This window comes from Hibiscus syriacus, unplaced genomic scaffold (genome assembly GCF_006381635.1).
Source record: "Hibiscus syriacus cultivar Baekdansim isolate YM2019G1 unplaced genomic scaffold, ASM638163v2 tig00116996_pilon, whole genome shotgun sequence".
Classification (NCBI taxonomy): domain Eukaryota; kingdom Viridiplantae; phylum Streptophyta; class Magnoliopsida; order Malvales; family Malvaceae; genus Hibiscus; species Hibiscus syriacus.
The window spans coordinates 95512-120841 of record NW_024063512.1 but is presented as its reverse complement, the minus strand read 5'-3'; the positions used below and the strand labels follow the sequence as shown (position 1 = coordinate 120841).

The 25330-nt window shown below is 35.2% G+C and overlaps 2 protein-coding genes across 4 annotated transcripts; one reads left to right on the top strand and one right to left on the bottom strand.

Annotated features, from left to right (window-relative positions):
* Positions 1-227: 227 nt before the first annotated feature.
* On the top strand, positions 228-1033 carry LOC120193477 (adenylate kinase 4-like). Its single transcript, XM_039195964.1, has 2 exons — positions 228-380; positions 477-1033. The coding sequence occupies exons 1-2, from the start codon at positions 315-317 to the stop codon at positions 639-641; spliced, it is 231 nt and encodes a 76-aa protein (XP_039051895.1). The 5' UTR covers positions 228-314; the 3' UTR covers positions 642-1033.
* Positions 1034-7027: 5994 nt separating this feature from the next.
* On the bottom strand, positions 7028-10123 carry LOC120193475 (cyclin-dependent kinase G-2-like). 3 transcript variants are annotated; one of them, XM_039195961.1, is made up of 6 exons: positions 9559-10123; positions 8251-9528; positions 8018-8153; positions 7843-7931; positions 7587-7712; positions 7028-7495 (listed from the first exon to the last, which is right to left on the bottom strand). In XM_039195961.1, the coding sequence occupies exons 1-6, from the start codon at positions 9642-9644 to the stop codon at positions 7411-7413; spliced, it is 1800 nt and encodes a 599-aa protein (XP_039051892.1). In that variant the 5' UTR covers positions 9645-10123; the 3' UTR covers positions 7028-7410. The 3 variants fall into 3 exon arrangements, with proteins under 3 accessions (XP_039051892.1, XP_039051891.1, XP_039051893.1); XM_039195962.1 differs by having other exon boundaries at positions 7369-7508; positions 7601-7712; positions 9559-10122; XM_039195960.1 differs by having other exon boundaries at positions 8251-10123.
* Between the last annotated feature and the right edge of the window lie 15207 nt (positions 10124-25330).

Sequence of the window (25330 nt, the reverse complement as noted above, 5' to 3'; positions counted from 1 at the left end):
ATCTTGCTTGCATAGGCTCTAAAATTAGGGTTGCTTGAAAGTGAATAGAAAGATGCTTAATTTTGGTTTTATATTTACATTTTATGAAAGGCTCAAGCATTGCCGACTGTCTGTATCATGTGAAATCACAATTCATAGCAGCATTACGTTAGCATTCTTTACATTTTAGTCTATTGTCTTGAATTTTATAGAAGGGTGGCCAGTTTCTAGTTTTGGATATCCTATGATTGGCAGGTCCACCTGGATCAGGAAAAGGTACACGATCACCAGTGATTAAGGATGAGTACTGCTTATGTCACTTGGCCACCGGTGATATGCTTAGAGTTGCTGTTTTCACCAAAACTCCACTTGGTATCAAGGCCAAGGAAGCTATGGATAAGGTCAAATTCATTTCCCAGCCTGCCTGGATTATTTAAATGGTTCTTGCATGTACTAGGTCACGAATGACTGATGACGTGTTTGCTATTGCTTCGTAGGGAGAACTTGTTTCTGATGACCTGGTTGTTGGTATTATTGATGAAGCGATGAAGAAACCTTCACGTGCCTTGTCTAGAATATTTATGCTTGCACTCTCAGTTCCCTCCCCACAGAACCTTTATTTATTTATCATAGTTGTTTTTACCCATGGACCATGCATCTAATTATGTTCTTGATCTTTGCTTTGCAGCTTGATGAAATGCTTGAAAGGCAGAGAGTTAAAATAGATAAGGTGCTTGATTTCGCAATCTTGATTCAATTTTGGAGAAGGATTACTGGTCGTTAGATCCACCCTTCTAGTGGTAGATCCTACCATACGAAATTTTCACCTCCTAGAGTTCCTGGCGTAGATGATGCAAGTCAAACGTAATCACCCTCATTCTAATTATGTTTCTCAAGTAAATGAAGATCCAGTTGCAAGGAATCTGGTGACAGCCGCCTTTTTCTCCGGTTGATGAAGTTACTAGACATGAGACATTTCATGTCTTGATCAAATGCTAGCTTATTGGATTCTTTATTTTCTTCAAGGTGACCGGAGAACTTTTAATTCAATGTAAAGACGATACTGCAGTGTTCTCAAGTCGAGACTCGATGCATTTCACAGCAAACTGTGTAGAAATCAGAGTAATTCTCTGTAATTTCTTGTTTTTTTCAATATGACAGATTACATATTTATATACAAAATCTCTCTCTAAAGTAGGAAACTCTAAGAAAGGAAAAATATAATCCTAGGATATGATCCCTTAAAATAAGGGATTGTAGAAATCTATTTACAAAATCACATCTCAATAGGAATGGTAACAACATATTTCTATAGAATGATAAAAATCATCTCTATAATTCCTATACTCCCGCTCAAGCTGGAGAATATACATTGTATAATCCCAGCTTGAATAGGAATTTATTGAAAACAGGCTTTGACAAAGCCTTAGTAAGAATGTCTGCAACTTGTTCTTCTGAAGGAATGTATGAAAGTGTGGTTGTCTTTTTGTTAACTTGATCAGCAATAAATGCCTATCAATCTCAACATGCTTCGTCCGATCATGTTGAACTGAGTTCTTGGCAATTTGAATAGCAGATTGATTACCACACAAACTTCAAAGTGATCCTCTTGATTAGTGACAAGTTCTTTCCCAATGCTAGTGCTCTAAATTCAGCTTCAGCAATACTTCTTGAAACGACAGATTGTTTCTTACTTCTCCAAGTTGTAAGGTTTCCCCAAACAAAGGTGCAGTAGCCACTAGATCTCCTTTCAGTAAGGTCTCCGGCCCAACAGAATCTGTTAAAGATCTTAAACAGTTCTGTCTTGTGTCTTCTTAAACATTAAACTGTGTCCTGGAGTTTTCTTCAAGTACTTGAGAATTCTATTTGCGCTGCCATATGCTCTTAGTAGGATTAGTCATGTGTTGACTTATCACATTACAGGAAATGCTATATCTGGCCTTGTCAAGGATAAATAAATTAGTTTCCCAACTAATCTTTGAAATTTCTCTTTGTCTACTTAGGACCCATCTTTTAAATTTCAAGCTTGCCTCCATTGGTGTATCAATGGCTTACAACCAAGAAAACCAGTTTCTTTGAGTAAATCAAGTACATATTTTCTTTGGTTGATCAAGTCCTTCTTTTGACCTTGCCACCTCTATTCCTAGGAAATACCTTAGCTTTACCAAGTCCTTGGTTTCGAATTCCTTATTTAACAACTTCTTCAAATTGAAAATCTCTCTTCATCATCTCCGGTAAATTAATCGTCCACGTACACAATAAGGATAGCTTTCTTATTTGTAGAAGTTACCTTGAAAAGAGTGTGATCAGTGAGGGATTGCTTGAAGCCGTTTTTTAGGATGACTTTAGTGAATCTCTCGAACCAAGCTCTGGTGATTGTTTTAACCCCGTATAGAGACTTGTGAGCTTGCACACCTTGTTACTGTCATTCAACAGACTTTAAGCCAGGTGGCAACTTCATATAGACTTATTCTTCTAGCTTGCCATAAGAAAACGTTTTTTACATCAAGTTAGTGTAATTTCCAATCGCAATTTACAGCCAAACTTAGGAGTACTCGAACAGTATTCAGCTTCGCCACTGTGCAAAAGTTTATGTGAAATCTATCCCATATGTTTGTGTAAAGCCTCTGGCCACTAGTCTCGCTTGTATCGTTAGATGCTACCATTTGAGTTATACTTTATAGTAAAGATCAATTTAAAGCCAACAACCTTTTTTCCTTGAGGAAGGTCTGTAACAATCCAAGTAGCATTTTTCTCCAGTGCACAAATTTCCTCTTCAACAACCCTTCTCTATTTTGAATCCTTTAGAGCTTCAGCTATGCTTGTGGGAACCTGTTCTTATCCAAAGTTTGCTGTAAATGCTTGAAAAGACGATATCATGAATTATAACCAGCAATTTTTCAATAGGATGCTTGGTGCACTGTCTAACCCCTTTTCTAATAGCAATAGGAAGTCATCTAGAGTAGGGGAAGTGGAATTACTGATTTCTTCTTCTATTTCGGCAGCTGGAACCAAATCCAATTCTCGACAAGCATCAGATTGCAAAACAACCTCAGGAATATGTTTTCTTTTCCTTGTATAGAACGGAGCTTTTTGATTGGTGTTGTTTGGAATATTTTGAATGAGAGTAGTATTTTCAGGAAGGGTATTAAGTGGGTATGGGTGAAGTAGTGATAGGTACTACGGTGGATCAATGAGAGTAGTTACAGGTGACAATCTGTAGGTAAGGACAAATTGGTAGCAATTCTGAAGGTTGAGAATGAAGAGTAGGAGGAGATACCTGATGTGGCTGAAAATCCTTTCATGTCCCCCTGAATTTTAGCCTGAGTGAAATAGGATCCTGTTCATAAAATGTTATATCCATAGTGGTAAAAAATCATTTTGAAGGAGGATGATAGCATTTATAACCATTCTTAAGTGAAGACCCAACCAGTACACACTTTAATGATTAGGATCTAACTTGGACTTATTAGGAGCAATGTTTTTGGATAAAAACAGTACAACCAAATATTTTAGGTGGAAGAATGGAGGAGATAGGTTTAAAATGGGGAAAGTATTGCAAAAATATAGATTGAGATGTTTGAAATTGTAAAACCTTACTAGGCATTCGATTGATTAAATATGTGGCAGTTAATAAGGCTTCCCCCCACAAATATTTTGGAACATTAGTGGTAAATAGAAGAGAACGAGTAACTTCAATGAGATGTCTATTTTTCCTTTCGGCAATACCGTTTTATTGTGGGGTGTCAACACAAGAACTAATCTGAAGTATGCCATTTTCCCTGAAAAACGCACCCAAAGACTTAGCAAAAAATTCACTGCCATTATCAGATTTAAAGAGCTGAATTTTAGACCCAAATTGAGTGAGAACCATGTTATAAAATTGGGTAAAAACACATGCAGTTTCAGATTTATCTTTTAGCAAATAAGTCCAAGTTATCCTACTGTGATCATCAATGAAAGTGATAAACCACTTACAATTATCATCATTCTTCACCCGAGAAGGACCCCAAATATCACTGTGGATCAAAGCAAAAGGGTGAGAAGGCTTATATGTAGAAGGAGAATAAGTTGATTTAGTGTTTGGCAAGAGAGCAACTTTGCAAGAAAAGAATTTGGCCTTTTATGAATGAATAGCAGGAAAAACTTTTGCAAGATAGTGAAAACTAGGATGACCTAAACGATAGTGTCATAACATAACATTATCAACTTTTTTCTAAAGCGGTGAAAGATTTCGAGATTTCGGTTTTAGTAGAGGCAGGAAGAATGCAGAGACCATTCTGCAAGCTGGCCTTACCAATCATCTTCTTCGAGTTCAGTGCCTGCAAAGTACAATCAATATCATTAAAAATTGCAGAGCAGTGCAAGTCGGTGGAAAGTTTACTAACGGAAACGAGATTGCAAGCCAGATTTGGTACGAAGAAGACATTTTTAAGTACAATCTGGTCATTGAGAATAATAGTGTCATGTCCTTCTATTTTGCACAAAGAACCATCAGTCGTTTTGACAGCTTTACCAAAGTTTGGAAAAAAATTGCAAAACAAATCCTTATTACCAGTCATATGATCCGTAGCACCAGAATCGATGATCCAATTAGGGGACGACTGGGAGGAGAAAAAAACTGTAGCATGAGGTTTACCTTCTAGTTCTTTCATGACCAGATTACCTTCTGATTGAGCAGCAGAACCAGCAAAATTTCCTGGATTTGAAGTGATCTCCGGAGTAGAAGTTGTGGACATCATCTAGGTTGGAAAGAAACCGTAACCTAAGCTGATACCATGTAGAAATCAGAGTAATTCTCGTAATTCTTGTTCTTTTCAATATGTTAGATTACATATTTATATACAAAATCTCTCTCTAAAGTAGGAAACTCTAAGAAAGAAAAAATAATAATCCTAGGATATGATCCCTTAAAATAAGGGATTGTAGAAATCTATTTACAAAATCATATCTCTATAGGAATGGTAACAAATCATATCTCTATAGGAATGGTAACAAATCATCTCTATAATTCCTACAAACTGAACCAGTATGCTTTCTGTTTCCTAATCTTTTCTGGAGGAATGGATAGCTTGTCATCCTTTTTGTCCATTCTTTTGTGCCAGAGTTAGTAGAATACATGTGATACGTTTTTTAAAGATAATTGAGCATGTGGCATGCTCGGTCTTTACGTTCTGCCGTTAACATTTTCAACTGTGTTACTCGAAATTTAGGTGATCAATCATTATTCTAAGGAAGTAGTTACTAAGCTCAGTGCCGAGAAGCCTCCTAATGATGTTACAGAGGAGGTTCGGACGGTACTTTCCTGATGGAACTGCAATTAGGCAGGATATTCCGAAGGTGCTTTACTCATGAATGATGGATTAACCTAGAAGCAGACCATGTTTTTGTTTGTGCTCGATTCTTTGCTGATGGGTATGTGAATACTCTACTTCATCATTGTCTCATTGTTCTTTTGCCCAAATGGCACTGCTGTTGACTGTATTTAAGTATTGATGATTAATACTTTAACATATGAAAAATGATGCCATAGACTGACAACAAACATTTACTTTGGGTATTTTTCTTTGGGAAGTGCTTTAATTTTGTCGAGTTGGGCTGGTAGGTTGTTTGATCTAGGGTTCTTTATTTTCCTTTTTTCTTTTTATGTTCATATATGAATGCTTGTTAGATATATGAGTCGTATAATAGTCTCTCAAGGAAAAAACCAGAATGACATCGTGGTTGTCAAGTTTGATACCTAGAATCAGTTGTTTGATACATTGCACCACTTTGAAACTGATTTTCATGGTTAAATTGTCATAAATTCTCAAATAATAATCTTTTAAATAGAAAAGTTGATGAAAAGATGGGTTTGATCATTTGTTTAGAAGTGCGGTGATTGGCCAGATCAGTTAAAAAATGGATTTCAACGATTGATCCATCTTAACCGGTTAAAAGCCGTAAAAGAACTGGATTGAATCGTAACTTTAAAATCTGGATTAAAAACATAAACAAATTACTTGGAGCGAAACTATAAAAAAATTCAAGCGGATTAAACCGATTAAAAATAAACCGGGATGAGACTATAAAAAAAAAATTGTATTCGTAAAAAGTTCGAAGGCGTGCTCTTAGAGGCGGATAGCGGTCAATAATATGCCCGAGTTACTACAACATTAGATTTGAAATGTTCGATGTCAACTGGTCTGGAACATTGCCACAGTGCGAAACACCAACAGTAGTACAGAAGAAAGAAACCGTCCATGAATCAATTACCACAAAGCTTCAAAAGAAATTTGGATTCAGTACAGTAACAAGTACATTCACATAGTAATGTCTTTCAAAATTTTATCATGGTACGATCAGATGCCCATATTCACGAAGCACGAGTGATCAATTCAAAAGATAACCGGGACGTAGCGTTCAAAACTAAAATCTTATAATTTCAAATACCAACCGTTTTGAGCGATCTCCCAAGTCCCGGCAATATGACATCCGCTTAAAATGTCTCATGCAGACGCACAAGGTTAAACTGTAAGAACATTCATTCATCCTAAAAATCCGTTAAGAAATAAAGCATTAAAAACAGGAGAAAAGCGTAGTCTGACGAAGAACCAGCCTCGTTTAATAATTCCTTGGTTTTATCATCTTTTTTTCCTCCTGTAGGCATCTGCTGCTATGCTAATCAAGAAACTTCTGTCTGTCAACGTAATAGTTGTATATAAACCGATGGTCGATTGTTAGGGAAAAAGTTAATAGTCAAGCAAACAATAGCCTTACTTGCATACGAAGTGATTGCTTGCAGGCTTTTGAGCCCCCTTTGCTGCCGCAACACTTGCAACAGAGAAGAAAAGAACAAAGAGCAAACAAAAAAGAGTATGGAAATCTCACTAGTTAAAAACGATCAACCTATTTATTTACAAGCACCACGAGTGTGCAGAACTTACTGCCCATAAACAGGAAACACCAACGTTGTATCCTTCCAAATATCAGTGTGACTCTAGCAAAAGCAATGTGAGAAAATCGAAAGAAGCAATGTAAGCAATAGTTTAAGACAACAGTTACAGACAAAAGAAACATTCAAATCTGGATAAGAATATTTACATGAGTTACAATCTGATACAATATCAAGAAGATGAAAAATTAAAAGTTTCTAAGGTCTCAGCTAATGATCACAACTCATCCGAAAATTATCTATTCATACCATTAAGGCTATCTCCCAATAATTTGCTACCAAAACTGCTGCATCTCATGTTTTGTCAATCACCTGCTTAAGCAACTACCACGGATGATAACATAGTGCTGAATGCACATATGTATCTGTATCATGATACAAACCAATAGACAGAAGAAAAAATTACCGCTGCTAAACCAGATTTGGATACTTCATGCATAGCACGGTTAATATTTTTGTGTCAAGCTTTATCTAATCAGGCCAGGAAACTGTTACATTCACACTTTTGGTGGGAAAGTAGGGAAGAACTCTTTAGATTTAGGGAGAGGAAGCTCCCGGAACCAATCATGATTAAGAGCATCACTTGCAGTTATCTCTGCAAAATAACAGAAATTTTGATTATAGCTGAAGCCAACCACATATAAATAAGTTAAAACAACATAGGATTTAAAACTCAAGTATAATTACCTTCTCAGGATCATATGTAAGAAGCCTGCTAAGCAGGTCAAATCCTGCATCAGAAAGAACACCAGATCCTGTGAAAGATGCTGCAGGGAACTTTTTTCGCAACAAGTTATACCTGGAAGAAGACATGAAACAACAACTACTTGTTAAATTACCAGGAAAATAGTAAATACAGAACAGATAAAAACAAGATAAATAGTAGTGTCATTTGGATGACAAAAGCAATCAACCAAGAAGATACTTACGGTTGCTTAGAATAATTTGCCTTGGTCCCTGGTAGTTCAGAAAAGCCAGGCCAAATCTTCTCATTCGGAACACCAAGAGTATCAAAGATCTGTAATCATCATCCATCACCAAACATCAGGAACAAAACAATAATGATAATATGAAGTAAAAACTTCCAATAGAAACAGTAATTACCTTGCGAAGCTGATCAATTTCACTTGTCCCTTTGAATAAAGGTTCCTTAGCTAGCAATTCAGCCATTATACAACCAACAGACCACATGTCCACAGCTGCGGAATACTTCTTTGCTCCAAGTAGAAGTTCAGGAGATCTGAAATGTAGAAAACCAAAAAAAAGGTACTATCAAATTCAAAAGCACATAGAATTCATAATGTTGAAAGAATATAAGTACATAGGAGGCTACTCACCTATACCACTGGGTAACCACCTTGGTGGTATATGGCTTAAGAGGGCTCCCATACAGTCGTGCCATACCAAAATCGCATATTTTGAGTTCACCTTGGTTGTTCAAGAGAAGATTGGATGTTTTTAAATCCCTATGTAGCACCCAATTATCATGAAGATATTTCACACCCTCCAATAGCTGTAGCATCAAGCTTTTAACATCACTTGTACTGAAACGCCGCTTCATCGAGTCCATTAGCCACTTTAAGTCATGCTCCATGTACTCCATAACCATGTAAACATTGTCATGGTCATCTACAACAACTTCTTTAACTTTGACAATCGAAGGGTGATGGAAAGATGCAAGAATATTAATTTCTCTCAGTGATGTCACAGGGAAACCATATTCTTCTAATTCCCTTCCACCAAGAATCTTTACCTTCTTCAGGGCCACAATTTCTCCTGTCTTCTTATCCTTAGCTCTATAGACAATACCATAGGTGCCTTCACTTATTTTGTTCAATTTTTCATATTCAAAAGCACTTCTGCAACCAAGAAGCATGTTCATCCCACTTCCTGCAGACTCCTCAACATCTAAATCTGATTGATCAACACTAGCATCTTCTTCACGCATGTCATCAATGTCCATAACATCAGATTCCAACTTACACTCCTTATCTTCACCCTTGCAAGCAGACAATTCAATGCTGCTTCTTTCATCAGACCGAACCCCATCTACATCCAATTCCTCTCTTTCAAGCTCACCGCTCTCAAGACTTGAACTCCTCTTTATCTTTTCCTCAGTGAGAGATCCATCTTCATCATCACTATCGGAAGCCCATCGTGATGTAAATATGTTAGGTGCTTGAAAGTCATCTTTTCCCATCAAACCTTGTTCGTGTTCATCATCCTTACATTGCTGGCCAGAAAGCGAAGGAGACAAAACAGCACCCATATTTGACACTGGAGACTTGGGTAGCAGCAAATGCTCTTCTTTGATAAGATCTACAAAGACGGGCAGCTGCTTATCGTCCTGATTGGAAGCCGTAGTTGACAACTTCAGAGGTAAAGGTGGAGATGACAGGGTGGTAGTTCTTCCTACATCTCCTGTCTTGGATGAAGCTCTTACTTCCTTATCTTCTAGATCCCATACAATTGGGGAAAACTTCCTCTTTTTATGCGGCGGCTGCTGCACCCCATCATCCAACATCGGAGTAACATCATTTTTAACTTTCACAGCATCATCTAACCAACATCGCCCAGGACCCAATTCAAACCTACTCCTATGAAGGGAAGCCGAAATGGTCCGATCCGAGGGGCAATCGTATCCATTCTTAACGGGATTAGCATGAACATAGCCCCGATTCACTTTCTCAACATCAATTCTCCTCCGAACATCAACTCGCCCTGCCGCCATATCAATCAAGAACCACGCAACTCTTCTCAATAAAACAATCGAGAAAGATGCCAAACAAAATCTCCAAGAAAAAAGCACAAAACAAATAGCCAATTATTTTTCCTTTTCTAGGGTTCCGCAAAAAAGTACAAACCCCAGATATGCAGACAATCGTAAAAAAAAATCAACCAACACGAAGAGCAAATCAAAGATTACACCGTAGATTTCAGTTATGTAATCAAGCAAAGCGACGACGATAAAAAGAAACAACGACAATGAAATTCAAAACCCTAGAACATGAAATTTTGGTGCTTCTTTTGGCGGATCTGATCTGGTCTGACCTCGATTGAATCAGGGGTAATTGAAGATCTTACCGGAAAGAAGACAGAGGAAGATGGAAACCACACGCGAAGAAAATCCAATGAATCGAGACACAATCTCTTCGAAGAAATTTCTACGAGTTGCTTTAATTTCAAGCCGCCCCCTCGTTCCCTTTTATAGAAAAAGGCATTAGGCGGGTTAGGTGTTTTATTATTTTAATTTAAGTCGGTGGGCGTTTCATTTTTTTTTTTTAGTTATTTTAAAGATCTGTTGGGCTTTAAAGCCCAACATAAATTTTGGTCAGGCCGGTTGTCTTAATAAGTCTGTTACTACTTGGATTAAAGCTCCACTTGATCCAATTAGTAATAAATTAATACAAACATTACAATTATAAGAAAATATAATTATTATATTCAAATTACAACTTTCATAATTATAAAAAAATACTAATTCTTTATATATGTATTTAAAAACCACCAAAATAATTGGATTTTACGTAATTACCGATAATTAGTATCCACGGGTGACTCAGTTTGATCAGTCAATTTAGTTCAGCAGGACCCATTATTCATGTGGACAAGCCCACCCAATGGTGTGGCTGAAATTGGAAGCCCAGAATACAGTTTTTGTGTTCCCATATTTTAAACAAAATAATAAAAATAATATTGGCACACCCTAATTTAGGGGCTAGATTTTATTAATTTAAAGTATCAAATTAAAGTCATATCAAGGGGATAATTGAGGACCAAATTGCACGTTTTTAAAAGTTTACAGCTCGGTTTTGGAACCTGTGGGAAATTCGGGGACTTAACCGTGAATTATCCCATATTTTTCCTGGTCAGCGAAAAAAATAAAATAACCATAAACCCCATTTAATTTGACTCACCAACAACCGCCGACCAAAACTCCTCAACCCTCGTTCCCGGATCGACCGTCAAATGACGTAAAAAAGTCGATGAAGCTCCATCGAATCCCTAGCTCCGTCGATCGTTTTTTTCATGAAATTCGGTTGCTTCGATTATCCCCTCGCCTCACCGCCTCACCCTCAGTCGTAGGTTGTCGTATCGTCGTTGTTTCCTCCGTCAATCGTCGTTACATAAGTTCGGTTCTATTTTCGGTTATTTGGTATGGTTGATGGCTATTTTTGGTGAAACTTTTGGTTGCAATTGGTGTTTAGGTACTTGCGGAGTAATCGACCGATCGTCCTGAGCCTGTCGTCGCCGTACACGCGTGGGACTCGTCCCCCATCTCTTGTTTTTTCTAGAAGACGATCCAGGTGGACCGAATTGGCCCAAATCGGTCTGAATCAGGTCTGTTTGACCCGATTGAGTCAACCCAAACTGAGTCGACATGTTAACTTTGACCCGTTGACTTTTGACCTAAAAAGTCAAATTTTTTTTACATATTTTTATGTTTTTTGACGTCTTGAGTCCGAATCCGAAGTTTATTTCCCCAAATTCAATCCTAGTAAGTTGTTTTTCAATATTTTACCTTCCAATTCGATCCATTTTCTGTAATTAAGTCCCGTTTCTGATGTAATTTGTGTTTATATGTATCCGATATATGATTGGACATTAGATTCAAGTTCGAGAGTGATCGAATCGAATCTAAATGTTCGATTGGTGGAGCATATAAATCAAAGTAATACATTACTACCTTATGCATGCTGTATGGAACATGTTGGTATTGGTAAATGCATGATTGAATATATATGGTTACATATGTGTAGTTAAAATTTCTAAACTCGATCTGATTACGAACTAAAATAAATTAAACTGAATAAGGCTCAAACTACCTACATAGACACAAAATGACTAATAAGAATGATTTCAAGTTCATTGATTATCCAAAAAGCAAATAACCACAGAATCTCTAAATTCAATTTATCCTCATTAAGGTAAATGCATGATTGGAAATATGGTTACATATGTGTGTAAAATTTCTAAACTCGATCTGATTACGAACTAAAATAAATTAAACTGAATAAGGCTCAACTACCTACATAGACACAAAATGACTAATAAGATGATTTCAAGTTCATTGATTATCAAAAAGCAAATAACCACAGAATCTCTAAATTCAATTTATCCTCATTAAAACTTTAATACTGAAATTACCTGATTATAAAATTAAGAATTGTCCTTATGAGAGAAAAATGACCCGGACTGACCTTGAGATCGAAAGTACCTTAAGAATTTGTATTTAATTTAATATACTACTGATTCACTTGTTAAATTTCTGATCTGCTCGGAAAATCATTGATAATCAGATCTTAAAATAGGATAAGGTATAGGCATATATTACTGACTTATTAGCAAACACCTAAACTAAAGCATCATAAGTACTATTTGTGTTTGGATTATACAGGAAATTGAATTAAATGGAAAGGCTAGATTGAAGGAAATGACCAAAATGCCCTCGAAGTGTAAATAACCAAAATACCCCAAAGTGTAAATGACTAAAGTACCTCCAAGCCCTGGAAGACTATGCCCTCAAGTTCTAATAAATAAATCAACCTCGAATACCCAATACCTAGAATTCTATTTCTTGAGTGAACACCCAGAGACTAAATTATCGAAGTACTTTACACGTCTGAATTCTCAAAATGATTATATTATATGACCATGATGAACTGAATGAAAGTATATATCTGAAGTGTGAAAATACCTAATTACTTTGGAAACTCCGAAGTGATCGGGATAAACTTGGCTACTAAGTGACCTAAGTATCCTCATGACTTAGAATTAAGCGAATGACTTAGATAAGTCTGGAAACTTGATGAACTTATATGTTGTACCGTCCATAAGGTTTTGAACCATAATCAGAGCGTCGACATTTCTTACTACCGTTGCAATACAGAAATAAAATAAATACCATGGAATTCCGGTTTATCTCCCTAAGATCCTGTAACACCCGTACCCGACCGGATACGAGTCCGAGGTGTACATTGACTTTTCAAACATTTATTTTTCCCCAAAAGAATGAAATTGCTAACTTTTATTAAATAAAATGCATATTTATACAATTTAGATCAAAGAGTTTACAAAACTTATCAGAGCGAATACATTCAATCTTTAATTACATGCCAACTACATTCTATATAACATAACACATATTATTCAAAATTTACTTTTGATCTGATCTTTGGAAAAGAAACTGACCTGAATTGCCTATCCATGCTCCTCTTCTTGCTAACAGAACCTACGTGTGAAACACTCACGCTAAGTCTATGACTTAGTGAGCATAAAACATATATAATAGAAACTCTAGATACTTAACATGAATGAACATTTCACATTCTTATAATAAATAATACAAACATCATATAACAATTCATATAACCAACTATACACATGCACACATATTATCATTATCCTGATCACATCATCGTCATTATCATTATCATTATCATTATCATTAATCCATTTAGAACATACAATCTAATAGTTAACCTTTGTAGCATTTCATATCATACATTCACAACAAAACTATAATATGACACAAGGTTTCTTATGTTTCTCTTTTATTAACCCATGTACACTTTTGAGAACTTATGTTATCTCTTTTATTAACCCATGTACACTTTTGAGAACTAAAATATTGAGTACATTGAGGTTATGCACATATGCTGTCACCACAACTTGTATAAATTCCCACTAGGGGCACATAGAATTTGTCCCGAATGACCACGTAGAATGTCCCGAAGGACCACATGTTTGTCTTGAATAACCACATAGATGTCCCGAATGACCACTCCTTAAGGATCACATATATATTCCAAAGGACCAAATATATGTCCTGAAGAATCGCATATATGTTCCAAAGAACTGCATATACATCCCGAAGGACCATGTGGAACCCTCGCTCTTAGCATGTCAACTATAGAATATGGGCATTATCTTTATGTCTTTCACATATTCACATAGGCACGTAGTTCACTTACACGTAAACATTTCATATGATTCACATTCACATATCACATGGCTTATATCTTGTGATCATATAATCACATAACTTATTTTCACATAGCTTATAGTCACATGGCTTATCTCACAGGCATATGTTCACATAATTTATTATCACATGGTTATATCATAGTCCATAACATGTATTACATCGAACATATACATAGAATATCATATCAATTACTCATATCAATCACATGCTTATATTCATGAATTCATGCATTCTAATATAGGAAATAGACTCATTGCAAGTCTTATTTCCATTAAACATCATAAATCAATTAGTATGCACTCACCTTAGCCTCACTAGTCCAAGACATACGCTTATCTCTTTCTTGCTTGATTTATCTCATTGAATCATCAGATACTCGTTTTCGATCGATATCTACACTAAATACACAATCCAAAATCGAGATTCAAATTACTCGAAAGATTCTTACCAATACAAACTAAAAAACACTAATTTTAACTTCCAACTTAAGTAGTATCAGTACTACAACACAATATCTATACCCTACACGGTATCGATACCCATTTTGGATTCTGTAATTTCTTACAAATGGTACCGATACCTCCCATTGGTATCGATACTTATGGTATCGATACTATTACCTCAGTATCGATACCCAAAAATTTTATCACTCTTCTTCTTTATGGTATCGATAATGTTAATGCAGTATTGATACCCTACGCATAATATCCTAAATTTGCCTTGTAGTATCGTACTCACTCACCAATACTAATACTATCCCAATACACTTCTTTTAACCTAAAATTACTAAAGTTTATTTAAAACCTCTGATTTTGAACTCTTTTTATTCCATTAACTTCAACTGTACTTATTCATATCATCTTATATCCATATAACACACCATTATCTTCAACATCTCATTATAATTCTGAAACTAAAAATCTACCAAATTTCCAACATGTTCTTAATTCACTTCTATTACTTCTAACTTCTTAATTAGACCATTGACAAGTCAATTCAACTTCTAAAACAAAGACCAAGTCAATTGGTCACTTGATATCCTTATGGTGACGTTCGTCCATCATATCCTCGCTTGACCCCTTAGTAAAGATACATTTTCATCTAAATTCTCCACTTCAGAGCAGTGGAGACCATCTAGCATGATTTTCAAATCATTCAACCAAAGATCCGCTGTCACCGGACCTTCATCGGCTTCTCCCTTAAATTTGAGAGCTCCTAAACCTCTTAACTCATTTCCTATATTTATTCTTGGAGTTGTTGGAGCAGGAGGTTGAAGACGTATCAGAATAGCATACAACGTCCTGAAGAACGTATCTTGGTTTTGTACAGGCACTCCCTGAGATGCTTGTCCTTCACCTTGCCTGGTCAGGGCAGGTGAATTACTGCTTTCAGCAGACCTATCTTCTCTCGCTTCACTTCGGGAGCTACTATGTCCAAACATTAAATAAGAATAAACACATCGTTCTATTAGTAAAACAACATTCTCATTATTATACCAGATCAAAAGTTCTCATTGTATGTTGGCATGTATTCAATCAAAGATACTCCAAACTCTGGTTTATGCCTAGAATCGACTAAACCATAGTTATGATACCATTAAATGTAACACCCCAACCCGTACCCGACCCAGATACTATAATATGATAGTTTATACAATGTCCATCAAAATGCTCAGAGCATACACAACGTAACTGTTTGATTACATGCCAATATTCATCTATATAACAAATTGACCTACTGATTAAGTTGCTTCTGATCTGGTAGTTGCAAGAGTGATATTGTCCCAGCTACTTAACCTTGTTTGTCTACTCTCTCGGATCCTACGTGTGAAACACTCACACGCTAAGTCATCGACTTGGTGAGGCAATATAATAATAACAAGGAAATATAATGAGAATGCCAAAATGAGATGAAGTGCAATGAGCATATGCATTTAATCGGTACAATATCCATAACCATGTTTCTTACACATAAGCTTATCAAATTAACATTCGTAAGTTCATATTAATAAGTTCACTAGCCCATGATACCATACTGAGAACCTAAGGTATGTGAGTACTGTGAGGTTGTGCACTATACTGTCACCACAACTCGTATAAATGCACCGAAGTGCCACGTAGAATTGCATTAAAGTGCCGCCTAGAAATGCACCGTAGTGCCATATAAGATATCCATAAAGACCACGTAGAAATTCCTTAGGAATAATATACATATGCCAAGGATCAAGTATGTGTCTCAAAAGACCTCACACATGCTCCAAAGAATACATATATGTCCCGAAGGACCGCGTAGACCCTCTACTCTTGGCATGCCAACTATACCTATAGTTCTTATCTACATAGCATGGGTTTTTCTCAATTTACATGGTATATCACATAGACATCATTTCCTTACCTTTATCACATAACCCATATAATTTTTCATACATATTCATTTAAAACATGTTACACAATGCACATTATATGAATTCATATCATGTTTCATAATCTAAAATGAATCGTGTATCAAAGTATTAAATCTAGACTTATCACAAGTCTAGAACTGAATATGCTACTAAAATAATGTTATGCATATGCACTCACCTAAATCTCTTTGCTTTCCCCCCGATCGTTCTTACTTCCCAAATGTTCCGGAACTGCTTTAGGCTCAATATCTACATAAATATAAATTTAAGGAAACTATCAGATACCTACACCTTGTAATTGGATACTAATAGCTTAAACAAATTTAATGAACTAATATTCACTTTTTCATTTAGGGGGTATCGGTACACTATGAGTGTATCGGTACCCAAAATAGCTTCAAAATTTTCATGTATCAATGCATGCCTGTGTGTATCGATACATGGGTATCGATACACCCCTGAATATATCGATACACTATGTAGTTGTTCTTCAAAATTTGGTCTTAGTGTATCGGTACCTATTCATAGTGTACCGATATACCCTGCCCATAACAGATAGTTTTCACCCGAAAATTACCAACACTTCACTTAATTCCATAATATATAACTAATTTCATACCCTTAAACTTAACAACAACCATTTTAACTAACTTCTATCATTCTAACAACTTATAATCTCCCATATCTCATCTAAATTATTAAAGCTAAGAATCTTACCACATTTTTCCATGTTATCCAAACTTAATTCTAACTCTTATAACTTCTTATTCTCATAAATGACAAGTCAAATTCAACCTCCAAATTCATTTAAACCTGTTATTCAAATTTTCACTTAGACACTCCATATCTAAAATCATTAACTCAAAACTCTTTGAGTTTCTAAGTCCCTTTCTATTTCCATCATCTTTCCTAAAGCTTCATTAATCAAGACCATGCTTGAATCTTAAGAATTAACCAAAAGAAAACCAACTCACATTTGCTTAAGGACTTCACGTGAGAAGAAGAGAAGAAGAAGAGAAGTCTGGAAACTTTGTTTCCCACACATATGCTCCACGTGTTACTAAAATATCCTTACATAATATTTAATTATCTTCCTTGTTAAAAGACTCATTTGCCCTCTTAAATTCTCATTCTTTGCTAATCTATCCTACATGAAATATTTCAATTAAGTCCTTCAATTTTTTAATTTATCTACTTTGGTCATTGAATTTTAAAATCTCACAATTTAGTCACTAACCCGGTATAGAGGATGTTACAAGTAATGGCAACATTAAAGTGTGAATATCCTTGAAGTGCATCGAATTGACTGGTTAACAGGTATCATGATGCTGAGTTTTGTTCAGTTCGAGTTGATTCGGTATCTTGGTAAATTTAAATTAATCTTAAATACCCTGAATCATTGTCTCACTCTTATTAGATTAAATTACTAAGAATTCTCCAAGAACCAAATGTCCAAAAGTTCATGATTTCCTGAATATGGAATTCACTTCTATCATACCTGAAATCTCAAGTAACTCTGATGCAAAAGATTCTGAGTACCTTCCTAATTACTTAGTGTCTCCAAAAAATACCTAAATACCATATGATGTTAATAAATCACTTCCTGAATGACTAATGACTCTGTTAGCTATTAAACCTCTTTTTATAGGGATCTCATTTCTGAAATTTAATCAGTTTGCAGAAGTTTCATGTTTCCCCCACTTGATAATTGTTAAGTACCTCCGAAAAATAATTGTATCCTCTAGTGTGTTCCCTATGTACATGATTGTTTTATCTGTTTTGAAACGCGTTCACTAAAATTTATGATTTATTGACTTACTAATTTATTGGCTTATGAACAATGGTTACATGTTCTCGGTTACCTGTTTTCACTGAATAATATAATCGTTCATGACTTATAGATCATGAAATCTACTATTTATTGTATGAACCGATTATTGGGGTATTATCTGGGTAGGCTGGAGTATGAAGGTTCAGCTCTGATCAAGCTAGTAATTCCTTACAGACCTAAGGTGACATTGGGTAGGCTTTAAGGCCCCAAGGCACTCCCTTGGGTAAATCATGGGACTGCATATGGTGTACGGGTGTAGGGCAGTTATGTGGTTTATTTCATTATCACTCTTACGAGATTTTACTAGATCACGATCATGATTACTATTTACTGTTAAATTTGATTTATATTGGATACTGTATGGGTAGGATTCTAGAGTATAGAGGTTCAACTTTGATCAAGCTGGTAATTCCTTACGGACCTAAATAGACCCTTGGGTAGGCCCATAGGCCCCAAGGTACTCCATTAGGGTGGTTCATTTGTTGTGTGCTTAGGGTAAGTCATTATGGATGCAGTTATGGGGAAATTGCATAAAGGTGTTCGGTTAGAGGTATTATTGTGATTTTAAATATGTTTTAAATCACTATCATTTTTCAAGGATATATGTTACTCTATTTTGTTGGAACACACTAGACATCCTATTCCGGTCTCCTGAACTTGGTCCTCTGAATGTTTCCTGAACTGAAATCTTCATGTCTTTACTCGAAGAAATATCAGTGGAACCATAGCTCATCTTGAAAACCTGTAGACGTCTGAATCGATAAGGAAATTTTTATGTTTGTCTATTATATGCATGTCATTCAACATCACTTGGTAGTTTTGTATTACTGAGCTTCCCAAAGCTCACTCTTTTACTCTTCATTTTAGTTTAAAAGAATTGATCTGATGCAACTATCGACATATGTAATGGAAGTTCCTTTGGCTTGGGATGAAGAGTACGATACAAGTGTAATTAGGGAGCATGTAGGTCATATTTGATTTTGATACTAAGTATGAATGGTTATTTTTTCCTGAACTTATATTTTTAATTATAAAATGTTTTATGATTTTACGTGTTTTAACAGAAATTTTAAAATTTTTCGGGATTTTGCTATGGGTCGCTCCGGTGGCCCTAATGTGACACCTCGGATCGGATCGAATCACCCGCATAGGTCTGTGGGTGTCACAAATATATTTTTACCAATCAAATCCCTCAATTCATCGCACCTATATAATAATGCAATACTTTTAAATTATAAAAATTGAATATATTTATACCATTATAATTTGAAATCAAACACTCACATACATACAATAGTAATAATCCGATTTAATCTCGATTTAGCATTATAAATAGTTAGAAAACATTTAATATAAAATAATTTATAAGGATGTTCGAATTTAAATAAATCAGATTTTATGAAAAATGTTAAATACTTTTTAAACATAAAAAATCGTTTAATATTAATTGAAATAATAATTAATAGAGAAAATTATATTTGATTCAAACTTAAAAATTTAGAGTGCTACACATGTTCTATTTAATAATTAAATATTATTATTGATCCCCGCAAAAATAATTTAATAGTATTAAATATGAAGTGTTAATCAATTAAAATGTCCACATAAAATTATATCCTAATTTGCTTGAGGGGCTTGCTTTAGCATACAAATTATGATTTGTTTATGTTAAGAGATATACAGATGTATTTGGGCCTCAACGTAATGGGATTTTAAAACTAGGCATGTTTTCAGACCATAAGATAATAAACACATTATTAAAATTTAATATAAAATTATGTCAACTATTAAGGTAAAATTGAGCAGATAATATTTTAAAAAAAATAATTTTCTTATATAAAGTGTTGGAGTGATTATTTTCTTATTTAGAGTGAACGTTATATTGTTTCATAAAAGACGTTCATAAGATCTGATGATTTTTAGAATACGAGCAAAAGACATTATATCTTCTCTAAGCTTATTACGTCTTCCCAAAAGATACTAAAGACGTCGTGTCTCCTGGGTGTCTTCTATGAAGCACTGTAATATTCATCATATGTAAGGTATTAATCATCCTAACACATTATACGAGAAAATCATTTTTCTCAAAACATTATACAATCAAATTTGTCCGACTATTAATGATCTAATAAGATGAGACGCTGGTTCCTTTAATTAAATAATATTCATACACACCGATGTTTAGTTGTAGAATTTAATCCAGTTGTTGATTCCATCCATTAGAGAATAAATTAAACCCAAACTTATATGAGCATAAGGGAAGTGAATAGTAGAGGCAGATGGGAAATCCAAGAGCTAAAACTTATATGGTAGTTGAGTGAGGTCCCAGGTATACGTAGGAAGACAAAGATCCAGTCTGTAATAATAGTCAAACTCATGTTAATTTGCATATTTTTATACCAAAATAAATAAAGGAAAAAGATAAAAGATGAAGAAAGGAGAAAGGAGAAATGTATCGAGAAACAGGGAGTGTAGCACGTTGGTTGAATCAGATTAATAATGAAATGTCCATTGAAAGCCCCTATGGGAGTGGTGAGTTGTTGAAGAATAACCAACATCCCATTTTCTATAGCCATGGTCCCTTCATCGTTAAGAATTATGGGTTCATGTCCCTTTTACTTGTCTTCTTTAATCCAAACAAAACTCACTTCCTCTCCTCCACCTTCACTCTAACTCAATATTTTGCATTACGAGTAATGTAAATAGTGGGAATTAGCTATTTAGCGGTAAACGTGGGACAACATCTACTTTAAGATTATATTAATTCGGGTGAAATTATTTTAAGATAATGATTTCTATCCTAACATAATAAATCGTCCTATTTTTTATTATTATTTTATTATTTATTAATTAACACTAACAATATTATTTTATAATATATTAGCATTAAAAAATGTTGGAGTGGGTCATTAAATGATGTTCGTGAGGAGTAAAACGGGTTGTCGTGCAGCACACAACCGATCCACCCTTTGTGCTTGGTGCACATTGTCTAGTTACACTTCACTTGATGTAACGAAGACTCATACATGCATTTCAACATCGAAAACAGTGAAAGTGTTTTTTTAATACGATAAAAGTTTAAGTCAGGGTGATTCTCCTAATATAAGGTCAGATCATACCTAAGACTCAATTGAAATTTACATATAACTTTACAGATTGTCCACCAAGAGTAACGATGATGGTGTGCAATTGTTTTTGTCCTCAACTATTTTACCATAAAATCCATAAATTTAAACAAAAATTGGGTTTAAAATTACAACAAATGTTAATTAATTTGTATTTAAATGAATTAATATATAAATACGAGTGGATATATATCCCCAGTTGGGGGGGGGGGGCTGGCGAAGCGGCGGGTCAGGGAAGAAGACGACGGAAACATAAACACATGGCCACGTGGTTAAGCACATGCACGTTACTCCTCTTCCGACCCCTCACCCCTTCAAATATTATATTTTTCCCTCCCTCCTATATATCTATCTCTTCATCAATTTGTCCATTTTTTCAATTCAAAATCTAATCATTAATTCATTTTCTATATATTTATGGTCTTGATTTATTTATATTCGTATCATTGGTTTTGTATTTTAATTTACTTCTCCCTATTAATTAATCAGATTTTTTAAAATTAATTTTTAAAAATACAAGCTAGCTAATGATTAATTACTCATGCATACTTCTGTGTATAATTGGCCGTTTGAAGGAGAATCCGATGCACAACTTCCAGCTGTAAGCTTTGATCTAATATAATTTTGATTTTAGTATATCAACTTCAGATTATTGTTATTGTTTTATTTAGTGTACTTTATATATATTCTTGGTGATTCACTGTTTTATGTAATATAAAAAATTCAAGTTAATTATATTAAAATGTCTGATTATATTTTAAATTGTTTTTAAATTTTTAAATTTATAATTTTATTTTAATCATATTTTTTTACAGTTTAATCATCCGTTAAATTTAAATACAATTGATCTATCAGCAATACCTTTGATATAGGATATTAAAAAACATCCTATTAAAAAAAAAGTGTTGCCCTCTTAATTCCAAAACTTCGCCTTTAACTATAAACTTGTATATATCAAATTCAAATTATTCATATATTATAAATTTGTATGTTTAAAATTTGATTCATAAATGTATGCATAAATAGTATATTAATTTCAGATCATACAAATTCTTTACTTATTGTTGGGAACTGATATTGGATTGAATTGTTTGGGAGTAATAATGGATATAGAGGGGCAAAATGGTACAAGTTTGTGGTATAAAATGAGGTCCATGTTGTTCACTGAGTCAGCCCCATGCAGTGCACAGCCTGAGCAAATTCTCATACTAATTGTTCATTTTGGCGGAAGGAAATAGAAAACATTTAATCGGAGAAGCCATGGTTTCGAAAGTGGAAGAAGCAAAATCAAAAGGGAATCATAATAAGGATTGGCAACAGCAGTCGTCGCCGGAATCACAGTGCAACAAAGGAAAGACTTCAAAGTTCAAGAGAAGCAGTTCCAACCTTGAAGAAGACGGCGCCTCTTCCGCCATTCTCTTGCTCGCTTGCATTGCCTGCACCCCCTCTTATTAATTCATCAGTTCTACTTTACGTTATACACACATACATTCGTATTAATACAATACGAGGAAATTATAAATAAAAGGGTTAGAAATCCCGACAGGAAATTGCCTGCACCCCCTTTCTTCCCCGTAACCTCACTCTTCTCCCTCTATCTCTATATTTTGTCGGGATTTCCTGTCGTCGGGGAAGATCCTCCCTCTTGTAGTGTATTAGTATTTCTAACCCTTTTTATTTATAATTTCCTCGTATTGTATTAGTTCAAATTTATGTATATTTACTGTTGATTATGTTGCTCTATTTTATAAAATAACATTTGTGTTTATTAATATATATTTGAATTTGTATATAGAGTATACAATTTTTAATAATATGTTTCAGAATATATTATGATATTATGGCAATTTTCCTAATAAATCACCTGTGATCGGTATATTTATCGATCTAACACCGGTCAGATTATATTTCCCGATCTAACACCCATAACAGTAAAGCGCGCCCCTGAACCGTGCTATACGCTGATTTGGCACCACGTGGGTATAACGCGCCCCCTGCCCCGCGATATACGGTGATCTGGCGCCACATGGGTATAGCGCGCCCCCTGATCTGCGCTATACATGGGTATCTGACACGTGGGGTATAGCGCGGTGCAGGGGGCGCGCTATACCCCTAAATACCCATCCCTTCACGTCCCTATCCTCCCTATAAATACATCTATCCTCAATCACTTTTATCACACCAAATTCTCTCAAATACTCTATCTTTTTAAGGTATATTTTATAATATTTTTACTATTATGTATTTACTTTATTTAATATTTTACTAATATAATTCTTTTGCAGATATATAATGGAAGGCAGTATACTTTGCTCGGATTGAAATCATATATCTCAACACTTTGCTGATACGGTAACATTTTAACGTTTTAATTTAATTTAAATTATTAGTAATATTTAGTTGATTTATTTAATGCATGATTATTAGATTAAGAATTAAATATCTCGACACTTTACTAATACGGTAACATTTTAATGTTTTAATTTAATTTAAATTATTAGTAATAATTAGTTGATTTATTTAATGCATGATTATTAGATTAAGAATTAAATATATTGACACTTTGCTGATACGGTAACATTTTAACGTTTTAATTTAATTTAAATTATTAGTAATAATTAGTTGATTTATTTAATGCATGATTATTAGAATAAGAATTAATTTTTGTAATTATTTATTTTTAGGAGAAGGACCGTGTATTAGATCCTTTATTAGGAATCTTAAGTTAGTGATACCCAGCCGTGTCTTGCCGTATTTAGTAGAGGCTGGATTCGGTTACATAGGTAGATATCAGGGTCACTGTAAGATAGAGCCAGACCTGATTTCTGCCTTAGTAGAGCGGTGGAGGCCGGAGACCCACACATTCCATCTTCCGTACGGAGAGTGCACGATCACGCTTGAGGATGTTTCTATGCACCTGGGGCTTCCGGTGGATGGAGATGTGATATCGGGGATAGCTTCTGGTTCTTGGACTACTTTGTGTCAGGATAGTCTAAGACGTGTCCCGGAAAATTTTATCGGAGGTAGGATACCGTTAAATTGGTTAGATGCCAATTTTCGGGAGTTGAGCGTAGACGCCTCTGAGGATGAGATTAAGATGTATGCACGGGCATGCATACTGCAGTTGATAGGAGGGTTGCTGATGCCGGACAAATCGCGCAACCTAGTTCACTGCATGTGGTTGCAACATCTTAGCGACTTTCGTCTCACCGGATCATTCAGTTGGGGCTCGACAGTTTTGGCTTTGCTGTACAGGGAGATGTGTGGAGCCACTGACTACAGACGTAATGCTATCGGCGGATGTCTCCTGCTGCTGCAGTCTTGGGCATGGTATCGATTGCCCTTTTTATGTCCTGTTGTGAAGAACCCATTCGTATTTCCACTACTTCTGAGGTAATTATAAAACTGATTTTGTATATTAATAATTTTATACAACGTATAACAAATTTTTTTCCTTGAATAGGTGGTCTACTGATAGGAAAAATCATCAGGAGCTACATGATGATTTAGAAAAAATTAGGGTGCTAATCGATCAGAAGGCTGGCACACATGTATGAATTTTAATGTTTAAAAATTGATTTTAGATTATAGTTATATAATTAGATTATTATTTTGATAAAAATTATATATTATTTGTTTTAGTTTGAATGGGTGTCATATTCTACTAATGATGTGAGGGCGATGATCCCACCTGAGTTGAGGGGTCCATCAGATGTTTGGATGGCGATGGTCCCTCTGATCTGTTATGCGACCGTCGAGTGGCACTCTACTGATCGCGTGCTCCGGCAGTTTGGTTGTTTTCAACCAATTCCGGAAGCACCTCGCAATATGGACGAGTTGTATAGCTTAGATAGACGCGGCAAGATAGATACAAATTGGCTGGTGAGGCATCATGAGTGGGTTATGTTGTGGGAGGATCGACATCGGCGCCTTCCACGTTTACTGACTTCTTGATGTATGCTGAGGATTATTATGAGTGGTTCAACAGTAACGGGAAACTATTTCTACTTCCCGAGGATGCACGAGGGCAGACCTTTCCACGACGTCGACAGAAACGTTCACCGACACA